Below are 12,699 nucleotides of genomic sequence, written 5' to 3'. Positions count from 1 at the left end.
TATAATATATACATATAAAAGACAAAATCACATTATGTAGCTAGGGAGGGGAATTGACCCTTTGAATCACCTTACTTCACAAAATAATTAGCAAAATCTCTTTCTGCTCCCAAGATATGTTTTTATTAATCTAAGATTGTGATTTTCTGTGAAACTGTCAAGAATCTAACAAGAATTAGGCAACATGTGTGAGGCATGGCCCCTGCCCTCTAGGAGCTCACAGTCTGGTGGGAGTGATGGATAAATGTAATTGCCATGAGATAAATTATATGGCAATATTCTAATCACGGTAATGGCAACAGGTGTCAGCCGCATCCTGTGTGACAGTTGTGTGTGCACGCTGCACAGATTCTCGTCGTTCTCGAGGTAGCCCTGTGCTGAGAGAGAATCTGAGTCTGCGGCTTTATTCTGGTGGGCTCCCTCAGAGCCGTTCGGAGGACCTCAGGAGTAGAAGATCTCACACTGCCACAACGAGGGTGCTCCGGGGGAGGCAGCCTTACCGACCCACAGAGATGCCGGTGTCACCCTGGGGGGGAGAATGCAGATCTGGGGGCTTTGAAGGCAAGGGAGCATGGCTCTACGGTCCAGCTTGCCTGAGCTCACATTCCAGCTGGCGCTTGACCATCTGTGAGATCCTGGTGGGATTCAAACCCAGGCAGTCCGCCTCCAGATCGGCACTCCTACCCTTTCTATATTTTCCAACCAGATGACAAGGTACTTGTATCATAGCTGCTGGTATCCCTTTTTGCTATTTTGAACATGACCCACGGTGTAAAATGCATCTTGTATTGTGACCTGGAATGCAGATATTCCCTACACACAGATAACCCACATATGCTACCCTTGTAACATGCAGTGCACTCCAGTATTTTTGTTTCATTGGGAAAAAAGCAGGTCTTAGGAAAGAACACACTGTACAATAACAGGTGAAACTAATCTGTTAGAAATAGGATAGTGGTCCTCCCACCCCTGAGGCGTAGAAGGGAACTCAAGGGAGGGGGGGCAGTGTCCTAGGGAGGTCTCTCAAGTTCTGCTTCTTGAGCTAGGTGTGTTTAGCTGTCGAAAATTCAGAGTGAATTTTTTCCCATACGCACACTTTTCCCCCTCTATGGTAGTACTTCCACAAAAGGAAAAAAAGGTCTCCCGACCCAGGAATGGATCAAGGATCACAATTTGAAATACACCTTCAACCCAGGGGATGTTCAGTAGTTATAGGAGCAGTGAGTTTCTTCCAGAAATGCCTTCGTCAAGGCGAAAGGTACCTAGTGGAGCGTTTTTTCTCTTTTCGGCACGGCTATACAACCATGTCTCCTTTTCCCCCCGGGCAGCCGATGCCAAGGCCTTACCGCCAGGTGAGCTTCCCGGACGACGACGAGGAGATTGTGCGCATCAACCCCAGGGAGAAGATCTGGCTGACCGGCTACGAGGACTACCGGCACGCGCCAGTGCGGGGCAAATCCCCCGACGCCTCGGAGGACGCCGACTCCTACGTGCGGTTCGCCAAGGGCGAGGTCCCCAAGCACGACTACAATTACCCCTACGTGGACTCCTCGGACTTCGGCCTCGGCGAGGACCCCAAAGGGCGCGGGGGCGGCGTGATCAAGACCCAGCCGTCCCGGGGCAAGTCCCGGAGGCGGAAGGAGGACGGCGAGCGCTCCCGGTGCGAGTACTGCAGGGACATGTTCAACCACGAGGAAAACCGGAGGGGCCACTGTCAGGACGCGCCCGACTCTGTGAGAACTTGCATCCGCCGGGTGAGCTGTATGTGGTGTGCGGACAGCATGCTCTATCACTGTATGTCGGACCCCGAGGGAGACTATACAGACCCGTGCTCGTGCGATACTAGCGACGAGAAGTTTTGCCTCCGGTGGATGGCTCTTATTGCCTTGTCTTTCCTGGCCCCCTGTATGTGCTGTTACCTGCCCCTGCGGGCCTGCTACCACTGCGGGGTGATGTGCAGGTGCTGCGGGGGAAAGCACAAAGCGGCCGTGTGACTCAGTTTCCCTCCCTCCCTTCCTCCTCCCACAGCCACAGGGGAACTTGTCTCTGACATACTCTCACCTTCTTTCTTGCTCCCTGGTACCTTGAGGCGCTATTCCAGCCTGGGGAGCCCGCCTGGTGAGCTCTGCACTTTCCCCTCTCCCCACGCAGCCCCCACCAGCCACCCACTCTGCGTCAACCACACACCCATACACGCAGGCACACGGTGTTCTAAGGAAAGGAACCTCCGCACAGACACTTGTGTACTATTACCAATCTGTAATCAAGCTAACTGTCTTATACGTGTGTTGATTTCATGTTTTTCCTACCCACCTCTTCCAGCGCAAAGGCACCTGCAGTCGGAACTGCTGATTTGGGGTGGGTTTTGTAGTTGGTTTTCTAGGAGATCTTTCTCATGGGTCGGCTTGCCGGTTGCTAAGGAGCAGCGGATTCCTGCAGATAGGTAACGTCAGAATGATGAAACCCTACCAGAAGTATTGTAACCTGCAGTCAGATCATGTATAGGAGGTGAGCTAGTTAACAAACGTCTACCACAAAACAAGATTGCTTTAACTTTTGTAAACCCAAATTTGCCAAGTAAGCTGCAGTTTCTATTTGGAGCCCATAAACATTTCCTGTGCCCTCCCCCTAAAAACCTGACAATTATTTACTGATGCAAAACATTCACCCACAAAAATGAGAATTGAGCCTTAACTTCGGATTAACTTGTGTGAATCAGGAAATTCCATAAACTGCATTGCATCCTCTTAGACCAGGGGTAGAAAAAGGGGATTTCAGGTTTGTCTGAGCTTCCCCAGTTACCCCTAAAGTAGAACTTTTTAAAACTGTGTCACCACCACTTCTAAAAATTTAGCAATATTAGAAGAAAACACTAATGAAGTTCTGCTCATTGTTTTGCAAACAAGATAGACTATTCACACACAAACCAGTGTTCTCCAAAGAGTTCCAGTTGAGAAACACTGAAGTTGTGGTAAAGAAAAATTAGAAGGAGCTTCCTCCCACACCCCCACTGGCTATTTTCTCTTAATGGGGGGAAATTTTAAATGTCATAAATTTGAAGAGTGGTGGGTTGCATTTTGTTTGTGGGTTTCTGTTCTTGTTTTCATCCTGGACTGAATCTCACATCACCAAATGCTTTGTTTATACTTGGGGGAAAAAAACAAGGCCATATGTAAAAACCCTTCCAATGCCTAAGTGTCTTTCTCCTGCATCTCAAAAACCCAGACTTGCCAATTTGGGTGCACAGATGGTTAGGTCAGCAGTCTGGGTCTACCTGTCACCTTGCCATGTAGGAGGCTTCTAATTAGCTGGAAAAGAGTATTTTTCTAGTCTATTGCAAGGAGTAGCCAAATCTTGTCACAGAAAAGTGAAGAGTGAGTGGTACCTAGCATAGTACAATCAGAACGTCATGGAGACCATAAGGGACAGGCTTGTCAAAGTTGGCCGTTCTTCCCGCCATGAATCTTCCTGTGGTAGTTGCCAGCTCAGGGCACAGCCTGCTGTCTGTGTCTCCGCTTCCCCCCATCCCTTCTCTGTTGCACACAGGGCATCAGTCTTCAAGGAAAGAGACTTTTTTCCAGTCTGCCAATCATATTGGGAAAGTACGAGCCATGCTTACCTTCATGGAACATTTTCAGCTCATCTGAGCACCCGCCGCCTTTCTTTAGATCGTCGATGTAAATACCCAGTGTGCTTACGAGTTAGTTGGTAGACATTTTCATATGTTGGAGTGAATGGTGTGGCCTTCCAGTTTGGAAAAGTTGCAGAGAGCTGTCAGTCTGGTGATGGAAGAAAAAAGAACTGCTTCCCAGTCTGGAAAACATCTAGAAAACCTTCAGCCGGCCTCCAGATGCTGTCGAGAGGCCATTGCCCCCCACTCTCCAATCCTGAGGTATTTCCTCAGGGCCTTTCTCAAGGTCTCCTCTCTACAAAGCACAACACTAATGTATGTTTTGTTAGACCTCAGTTCCGAGTGCCCCTATTTATTTCAGTAAGAATACACATGTCCCCGCCACTTTTTGTTTGTAGTCTCTATTTACTTGTTGTTTCTTTTTTACCCCTTGTCCTTTTCCACCCTTTTGAAGAGTTATGCTAGTGAATCTTCGCATATACGTTTTGGTTTGTGAAGGCAGCGGTTAAGGGCACAAGGACAGCCATGGGGACATTTATGTAAATACGTTTCTCTCTAATTGCCACACTGCAGCTGAACAGTGTGTAGTATTTTCCCAGTCAGCTTTGCCATACTGACGTCAATCATTTGAGAGAAATTATTCAGATTTTATTTTTGTATCTGTGGTAACAAAACATTAACCAAAAGATTTGTTTGGAAGCTTCCTCTGACCACCCCCCACCCCCCAGCTATTTGCTCACATTAACAAATTAAAGTGCCTGAAGCATAATTCATTCTTCACCTGTATACTAAAAAAAAACCTGTTGTATTGATTTTTTTATAATAAGCCTTTTTACCTCTGTGTAAAAAATATATATACAAGTGTATGATGTACATTTTAGTTCTTAACTTTTTTTTATGGTTTCTAATATGTATGACCAATGTAGCCATTGCTTTAAGATGTACCATGTAAATATAAACACATCCTATCAGACCACTGACTTTGGGGTATTTGTCTGGCAGAAGGGTGGGAGGGGCAGTAGAGCCTTGGCACATGCGAGAGTTCTCGCACACAGGCTGGGAAGGGGTTTCCTCTGGAGAAGGACGCGTGGACGCTGCTGTTTTGGTGAGGCCCTTCCCGGCCGTGGCTATGTCATAGTCCCCGGGGGAGACTGCAGCTTCTCGGGCTTGGATGCTTCAAGGGAAAGGAATGCTGTGTGTCACAGCCCCGGGAACACCCCCTCTTCCCAGGCCTGGCCTCCCCAACGCGTGCTCCTCAGAGGGAACAGCTGCGCTGCTTGTGAGGTATTTTCCACCAATTCCTGCGGAATCTCCGGTGGGTATGTGTGGAGTTTGGTAGACCGTTTCTCACTGCAAACAAGGGTTAAGACGGCAAGACCCCCGGTCTCCTCAGAGTGACGTTTGGCCCACTTTCCCTTCCATGTGGACTCTTTGGATGCTCAGAAGTGACAGTCCTCTGGAGAAAATAAAGTGTGGGGTCTTTTAAGGGTCACAGAGGAAGGCCTCAGCTCCTCTCTAGAGAACCGAGTAGGGGCCTTAAAAAGACATGTCGAGGGGCCCTTTTAGTTTTAACTCTTCCAAGCCACAGGCAGGGGTGAAAAACAACAGATTCTGGAAATTGGAAAGGAAGAGGAGAGAATTCGTAAAGATTAGTAATTAAGAGATTAATATAGAACGTGAAAGCTGTTTAGAGTACGAGAGGCATAAAGATTATAGATTATTACAGTGGGGTGAAGAGCCAGCATGGAGGAAGTAAGAACATTCAACGTAAAACATGTTTTGAAGAAGTTTGATGGTAAAGGACTAATCGGGTTGCTCTGAAATAGAACTGAATTAAGAAAACAAGTTATTCTCTGCCAGGACAGTGTGTGTGTATTTACTTGTGACACTTTGAATAAATTGTTAACGATTTTTTTTTTAAGTGAGAAAAAACTGGGAAGTCACCTCCAGAGCCGCATCAGGGACCAAAATCTTACCTGACCCTCATGCCCCCACCCCCCCATAAGGCATATGCCTCCTATCATTCATTTGTTCACAGTTGAGTAGCTGAACTATAGAAGGGGTAAGTAACAAGTAACTATCACATGACTACGGTCATGTGATGCAAGGACTGAACCAGCCCTAGCCTCGCGCTCATACCTCTGCTCACCTTCCTTTTTGGGCTTGAGAAAGGGGGCAAGGGCCAAGGGTCCTCCCGGCTCCCTTGGGCCCATCAGGCTGCCTCAGGATTAGCTGGTCATCTGGCGCTCCGTGTGCTCAGCCAGGCGCTGGGCACGTTACACACGTCACCTCCTCTAAACTTCCACAGAAAAAAGGGATCGTCCGCACTTAACAGGTGAGAAAGCAGACATGAACTCCATTAATTCCATCATGTTTGTTGGGCTGTCTTTCTGCCATTGTTCTCCATTAGCCCTTGGGCGAGTGACTTCACCTTTCTGACCTTTGGTCTCAGGTATGAGTGGAGGAATACCTGTCCCCGGCACGTCGGGAAGGTCAAATGATGTGCTGCAGTTACAGCGCAGTACAGAGTAGGTGCTTTCAAATGCTAGTCCTTTCCCCGGCTCCTCCTGCATTCCGGAAACCTGCGGAAACAGAAGTTGAAGTCACTGTGGCTATTTTCTGAGTATTTAGACCTACCACCTCTGTGTCGAGATTTCTTTTCCTTAACCTCTCTGCAGTTCTAAACGGGGTTCTGATCCCTTGCAGGCCCTTCCAGGTAGGTTAATGGCCCAGGGGATGGCTGCATTCCTCAGGGACCGAAGCCTGCAACTTGCCAGAAAATCGGTGGCCTCTGAGCAGTTCTGCCGAGAGGGCTGGATCCGGCTCAGCGGATTTGACCGGGATCGGAGCGTGTTGTCTTACAGAGCGCTGCTATCCTAAACTTTCCCGCCCCCTTTGGTGGCCTTGACCCCTGCAAGTCTGTGCCCTCCTCTCCTGGGCCTCTGCTCCACCACTGCTGGTTACCACCCCGACATCCCCAACAGTAGGCACCCCCGACAGAAGCAAGACGTCTTCCCAGGGGAAAAATTGCTGCAAGAATTCTGTTTTACAGGGACTCCCAGGGCGTTTTGTCATTCTACTGTGGCTTTTAAGCAGGCACTACAGAGCCGGCCCTGTGAATGAGGGGCCAGAGCTTGTGTAAGCATGCCAGCTGCTTGCAGGCATTCTTACTGCAGGCTTGTTGGGTTTTCCAGTTTGTGGGGGGAGATGGTTAGAAACACCACACGTGGCCTGCTTACCTAGGCCTGAACCAGATGTGTGGAATGAAGGGAGATGGCTGTGGTGACATCTTGTACACCAGACCCTCGTTGTGACCTAGGGAATCTGGGCCCACCGGTCTTCTCAGCTAGAGCAGCCACCAGGCTAGTGGTCCCCTCAAGGCAAACTGACCACACAGGGTAGGGTTGGGTGAAGGTGGGGCTGGGACCCAGCAAGTAGCAAGGAGGAAGCTCCATATTTACCAATGAAGAATAAAACCAGTTCTGTGATAGCCATGCCTGGGAGGTACCTTTGTCCTCTCATCTGTCTCTTCTCTCATTTCTTTTTTCAAAATCAGAAGTTGGAGGCAGGTGCTCTGATTATAGAAGTAATATACATAGTCATTATAAAAATGTCATATAGTACAAAAATATAAAATAGAGTGTCCGTGTGTTGCCCCAGGTTGGCGTAACAAAGTGCACACTGGGTGGCTTAAACAATGGAAATAAGAACTTTGTCCAGTTGTGTTTTGTTGATACGTATGTACTCGTGACCGTTTGTTCAGTTTTCCGGCTGTTTTGCAGTTCCTTTCTTCCTTTTTCTTCTCTTGCTTTTCTCCTTTGCAATTTCATGATTTTCTATCGTTATATACTTCCATTCCTTTTTCTTTATCTTTTGTGTTTCTACTATAGGTTTTTGCTTTGTGGTTCCCATGAGTCTTACATATGACAACTTACAATAACAGTCAATTTTAAGTTGATAACAACTTGAGTTTGAGTGCACCCTAAGGCTCTATGTTGTTACTCCCTCCATTACACTGGTTTTGATATCACATTTTACATTTTATCTTGTGTATCCTTTAATTCTTAGAGTTATGTTAGGCCACAAAACAAGGCTTAATAAATTTAAGAAGTTTGAAGTCCTGTCACAATCACATTTTCTAATCACAATGGTGTGAAACTAGAAATCAATTATAAGAGGGAAACTGGAAAATTCACAGATAATGTGGAGATTTAAAAACATACTACCAAACAGAGTCAAAGAAAAAATAAATCCAGAGAGAATGAATGTATGTATTAGCAAATAAGAACTCAAAGGCCCTACTTTACATCTCAAGGAATTGGAAAAAGAACAAACTAAGCCCAAAGTTGGTAGAGGAAGGAAATAGCAAAGTTCAGGGTGGACATGAAGGAAAATGAGACAAAAAAGACAATAGAGAAGACTGATGAAACTAAAATCTGGTTCTTTGAGAAAATAAACAAGATTGGCAAATCTTTAGCTAGAACGACCAAGAAAAGAGAGGACTCCAATGAATAGAATCAAATGAAAGAGATCGTACAACTGATATCACAGAACTACAAAGGATCTTAAGAGACTACTATGAGCAATACTATGCCAATGAACTGGACAACCTAGAAGAAATGGATACATTCCTAGAAACATACAAGCTACCAAGACTGAATCAAGAACTAAAAACTTGAATGTATTGAATCAGTCATGACAAACTTCCCAGGACCAGAGAAGTCTACCAAAGTTTAAAGAAGAATAAACATCAGTCTTTCTCAAACTCTTCCAAAGAACAGAAGAGGAGGGAACACTTCTCAACTCATTTTATGAGGCCAGCATCACCCTGATACCAAAATCTGAAAAGGACACCACAATTACAGACCAATATCCCTGGTGAACACAGATACAGAAGTTCTCAACAAAATATTAGCAAACCAAATTCAACAAAACATTAGATCATAAACCATAATAGAGTGGGATTTATTCAGGGGATGCAAGGATGGTTCGACACCTACAAATCAATCAACGGGACATAGCACATTAACAACATGAAGGATAGAAATATGGCCATCTCGATAGATGCAGAAAGCATTTGACAAAATTCAACATCCACTTATGGTAAAAATTCTCAACAAGGTGGGTATAGAGAGAATGTACCTCAACAAAATCCAGGTCATAATGACAAGTCTACACCTAACATCATACTCAGTGGTGAAAGGCTAAAAGTATGGTATTGGCATAAAAATACACATAGATCAATGTAGCAGAATAAGGAACCTAGAAGTAAACCCACTTCTATATGGTCAATTAATTTACAACAAAGGAGACAAGAATATAAATGGAGCTGGGAACATTGGATGACCACATGCAAAAGAATAAACCGGACCACTCTTACACCATACACAAAAATTAACTCAAAATGGATTAAAGACTGACCTGAAACCATAAAACTCCTGGAAGAAAACTAGGCAGCAAGTCCCCTGCCATGCATCTTGGTGATGTTTGTTTGGCTTTGACACCAAAAGCCAAGGCAACACACGCAAAAATAAACAAATGGGACTGCATCAAACTAAAAAGCTTCTGCACACTAAAGAAAACCATCACAAAATGAAAAGGCAACATACTGAATGGGAGAAAATATTTGTGAACCATATCTGATAAGAGGTTAATACCCAAAATATATAAAGAACTCATAATTCAATAGCAAATATATATATAAAGAAGTGGGCAGAGGATCTGAACAGACATTTTTTCCAAAGACTCACAAGTGGCCAACAGACAACACAAGAAAAGGTGTTCAACATCATTCATTCATCATCAGGGCAGTGCAAATCAAAACCACAATGAGATATCACCTCATACTTGTTATAATGCCTGGTATCAAAAAGACAAGAAATAATGAGTGTTGGGGTGCCTGGGTGGCTCAGTCGGTTAAGCGTCCGACTTCAGCTCAGGTCACGATCTCACGGTCCGTGAGTTCGAGCCCCGCATCGGGCTCGGGGCTGATGGCTCAGAGCCTGGAGCCTGCTTCCGATTCTGTGTCTCCCTCCTTCTCTGCCCTTCCCCCGTTCATGCTCTGTCTCTCCCTGTCTCAAAAATAAATAAACGTCAAAAAAAATTTTTTTTTAAAGAAATAATGAGTGTTGGCAAGGATGTGGAGAAAAGAGAGCCCTTGTGCACTGTTGGGAATGTAAGTTTGTGCAGCCACTGTGGCAAACGGGGGGGTTCCTCAAAAAAATTAAAAATGTTACTACCATATGACCCAGCAATTCAACTTCTGGGTATTTATCTGAAGAAAACAAAAATACTAATTTGAAAAGACACGTACACCCCATGTTTATTGCAGCACTACTTACAGTAGCCAAGATACTGTAAACCACATTAGTGGCCACTGAAGGCTGAATGAGTAAAGAAATGTAGTCTATATACACGTTGGGGTATTTTTCAGCCATTAAGAAAAAATCTTGCCGATTATGACAACATGTATGATAGACTTGAAGGCCACTATGCTTAATAAAGTAGGTCAGAAAGAAACACACAGATCTTATAATCTCACTTATATGTGGAATCTTAAAAAACAAACAAAAAAGAGACACCACAGACACAGATCAGAGAGGTAGTTGCCAGAAGTGGTGGGGGGTAGTGGTCTAAAGGTACAAAATCCCATCATGTTATAAGTAAGTTCTGGAGATGTAATGTATCACATGGTGATCATAGTTAATATTATCATATTGGGTATTTGAAAGCTGTTAAGAGAGTAGATATTAACAGTTCTCATCACAAATTTGTAGCAACGTGTGCTGATGGATGTTAACTAGATCATTATGATCTCTTGCCTTATATACACATATCAAATCAATATGTTGTACACCTCAAACTAATACAGTAATTATAACTCAGTAAAAAGTAAAGCAGCAGCAATGAGAATAGAACTGTCTTCTGTTTAGGTAGACATTAAAACAATCTGCAAAAAGCCTGTGACTCTCATTTAAAAATTTTAAACGTGGTTATTTTTCATTAGTAATGTTATTTATGTTCACATTCAAAGGGCTTATTATTGTTTTAAAATAACTTTTTAATAAATGTCTTAAAAGTTTCTCCATTTTAATTTCTTCTATAGACATGCCAAGAGCTACTAAAGCTTTTTGTCGTCCTCGGTAACTTTCAAGAGGATAGAGGGACCTTGAGAACCAGAAGTTTGTGGCCTCTTCCCCTCCGTGGTTAACAGGCTCTTTCTTAGTTTTGCCCTTACTCTCTTCAAACGCAGCTTTGATCTGGCTCTTCTCTTTTTTTGGTACTTTATGTTATCTGATTTTAGCCAGAAGTCTTTATATCTCCTTTCCTAGCTCAGACTATTTTGTCTTTCTAGTTCCTTCTTTAGCCAGTTCCAGTAAGGCCATATCTTCTTGCAGCAGCTATCTGAGGTTAGCATGTGTTTCTTATTGAACAGTAATGTCCAGAAAGACGTGCTGCCCTGAGTCTGGAGAGTGGTTTTCCTCTCCTTCAGGCTCCACCCTCTTTTCATTGGCACCTTGGTGGTATTTGCACGGAGAGCCCTCTATCCAAGGGCTCAGCCTTGTCCATCACTCAAGGTAAATGTGACATCCTTAGCCTCCCACTTGGGCACTGGCAGCTTCCTCTGTGGATCTATGCCTGCTTAGCTCAGGTGTTCATGCCTACTGAGGATTACCTGGGATATTTCTGAACCAGCCAACGTTTCTTCTGCTCCACTCTTGGACTCTGGTGAGGCTGGGGAACCCAGGGTAGTCTGCAGACCTTTGAGCAGCCATTCCCCACCCCCTTACCTTTTGTACCAGTTGAGGTTCCTCCAGCAATTAAACATCTGAAGAAACAGTGCGCACCTTTAGCCATTCTTGCACTGTGGTGCATGCTGGAAATCACAGTCATTGTTGCTTTGGAGAGAGGCAGAAAAAGGAGAATGAAATGAGGCTGTGCCTGACCGGAAGATCATTCCTGCCTTCCCCGGGTGGAAGATCATCACTGACAAAGGGGCAGAGTAAAACAAAACTATTTCTTTCCTTTCTGGGGGCTGTCTGTCCTATTCTGGTTCAGAGGGGCCAGCACAAATGGTGTGAAATCCAAGAATATTCTTCTAAACGCATCCCAGTGGACAGTGTGGTTAGTGAAAATTCTGCCTGGATTTTGGCTCGCAGCCTCCGTGTGGTCACAGGGCTGTTGGCGGTTTTCACGTTGGTGTGGGATTTCTGGGAGTCGCAGGGGATGCTGCAAGGGGGTATCACGTGTGTCTGGGCCGCTCCTGCACTCACCTGGGAGTCTTTGGAATTAGTATTTGTGGCTTGATGCAAAAACCATCCCACGTTCCTTTTTTTTGTCAAGCCTGGGTAATAACTACCTCTGTCTCATGCTTTGCCATGCTCCATTAGTAACTATGGTTGCCTTTCGAGCGTCTTCCAGAAAAGCCTTCCCCTGCCAGAAGAGAGAAAACTGATCATGTCTGCCCAGCCCTGAAAGCTGACATTGTAAGCCACCTCACAAAACCACCCTGTGCACTGTGCAGCGCAGGAGAAAGGGCGAGGAAAAGAAACACGGGACTCCAGGCTGTGGTCCCTTTCTGAGTCTACCTTCTGGGGCCAGGAAGTCGTGGTGTGGTTCCTGCGTGCTGCTTTTGAATGAATGTCTTTGCATCCTTGCTGGCTTGATGTGACAAGCAGAAGCCGCTTTGAAGATGCCTCACCCCGACAGAGCCCAGCTATTTACATAGTGGCCTTTCATTCTGTGAGCAGAGTGTGTGCTCTGCAAATATTTTAGGCCTCCCTGCGTGCTTGTGGGCCCCTAAGTGCCATTCACCAGCTTTTAAGTTTGTTTTGCAGGCAGCAAGCCGCCGAGAGGGAGGCCTGACTCAGAGCACAGGGGGCCGGCCGTCTGCCGCTGCCGCCTCCTACCGCGGCAGACCTAGAGGGGAAGGAAGCCGTGGGTTTTACAGCTGGTGTTTTGGTTTAGAAAAAAAGACAGAGAGAAAAGAATTTCTTAAAAAATACCTCGCACATGTAAAATGCCACTAAATGTAAGTATCCATGCAGTGTTTGGGGACGAGGGAAATC

At 45.3% G+C, this 12,699-nt stretch overlaps 1 protein-coding gene and 1 long non-coding RNA gene across 2 annotated transcripts in view; one reads left to right on the top strand and one right to left on the bottom strand.

The window, feature by feature from the left end:
• The window catches only part of SPRED2 (sprouty related EVH1 domain containing 2), a 114,469-nt gene extending 111,103 nt beyond the window's left edge, over window positions 1-3,366 (top strand). The window contains exon 6 of the mRNA XM_047852395.1: window positions 1,329-3,366. Within this exon, the coding sequence (XP_047708351.1) occupies window positions 1,329-1,994 (666 nt within the window). The 3' untranslated portion in view covers window positions 1,995-3,366. The remainder of the gene's footprint in view (window positions 1-1,328) is intronic.
• A 2,411-nt stretch (window positions 3,367-5,777) lies between these two features.
• Window positions 5,778-12,455, bottom strand: LOC125161552 (uncharacterized). Its single transcript, XR_007150665.1, has 4 exons — window positions 11,905-12,455; window positions 11,422-11,529; window positions 7,093-7,205; window positions 5,778-6,213 (listed from the first exon to the last, which is right to left on the bottom strand). It is a non-coding gene; the product is annotated as an uncharacterized LOC125161552 (long non-coding RNA).
• Between the last annotated feature and the right edge of the window lie 244 nt (window positions 12,456-12,699).

Source organism: Prionailurus viverrinus, chromosome A3 (assembly GCF_022837055.1).
Source record: "Prionailurus viverrinus isolate Anna chromosome A3, UM_Priviv_1.0, whole genome shotgun sequence".
Lineage (NCBI taxonomy): Eukaryota > Metazoa > Chordata > Mammalia > Carnivora > Felidae > Prionailurus > Prionailurus viverrinus.
The sequence above is the reverse complement of the archived record's forward strand: the minus strand, read 5'-3'. Positions and strand labels throughout refer to the sequence as shown.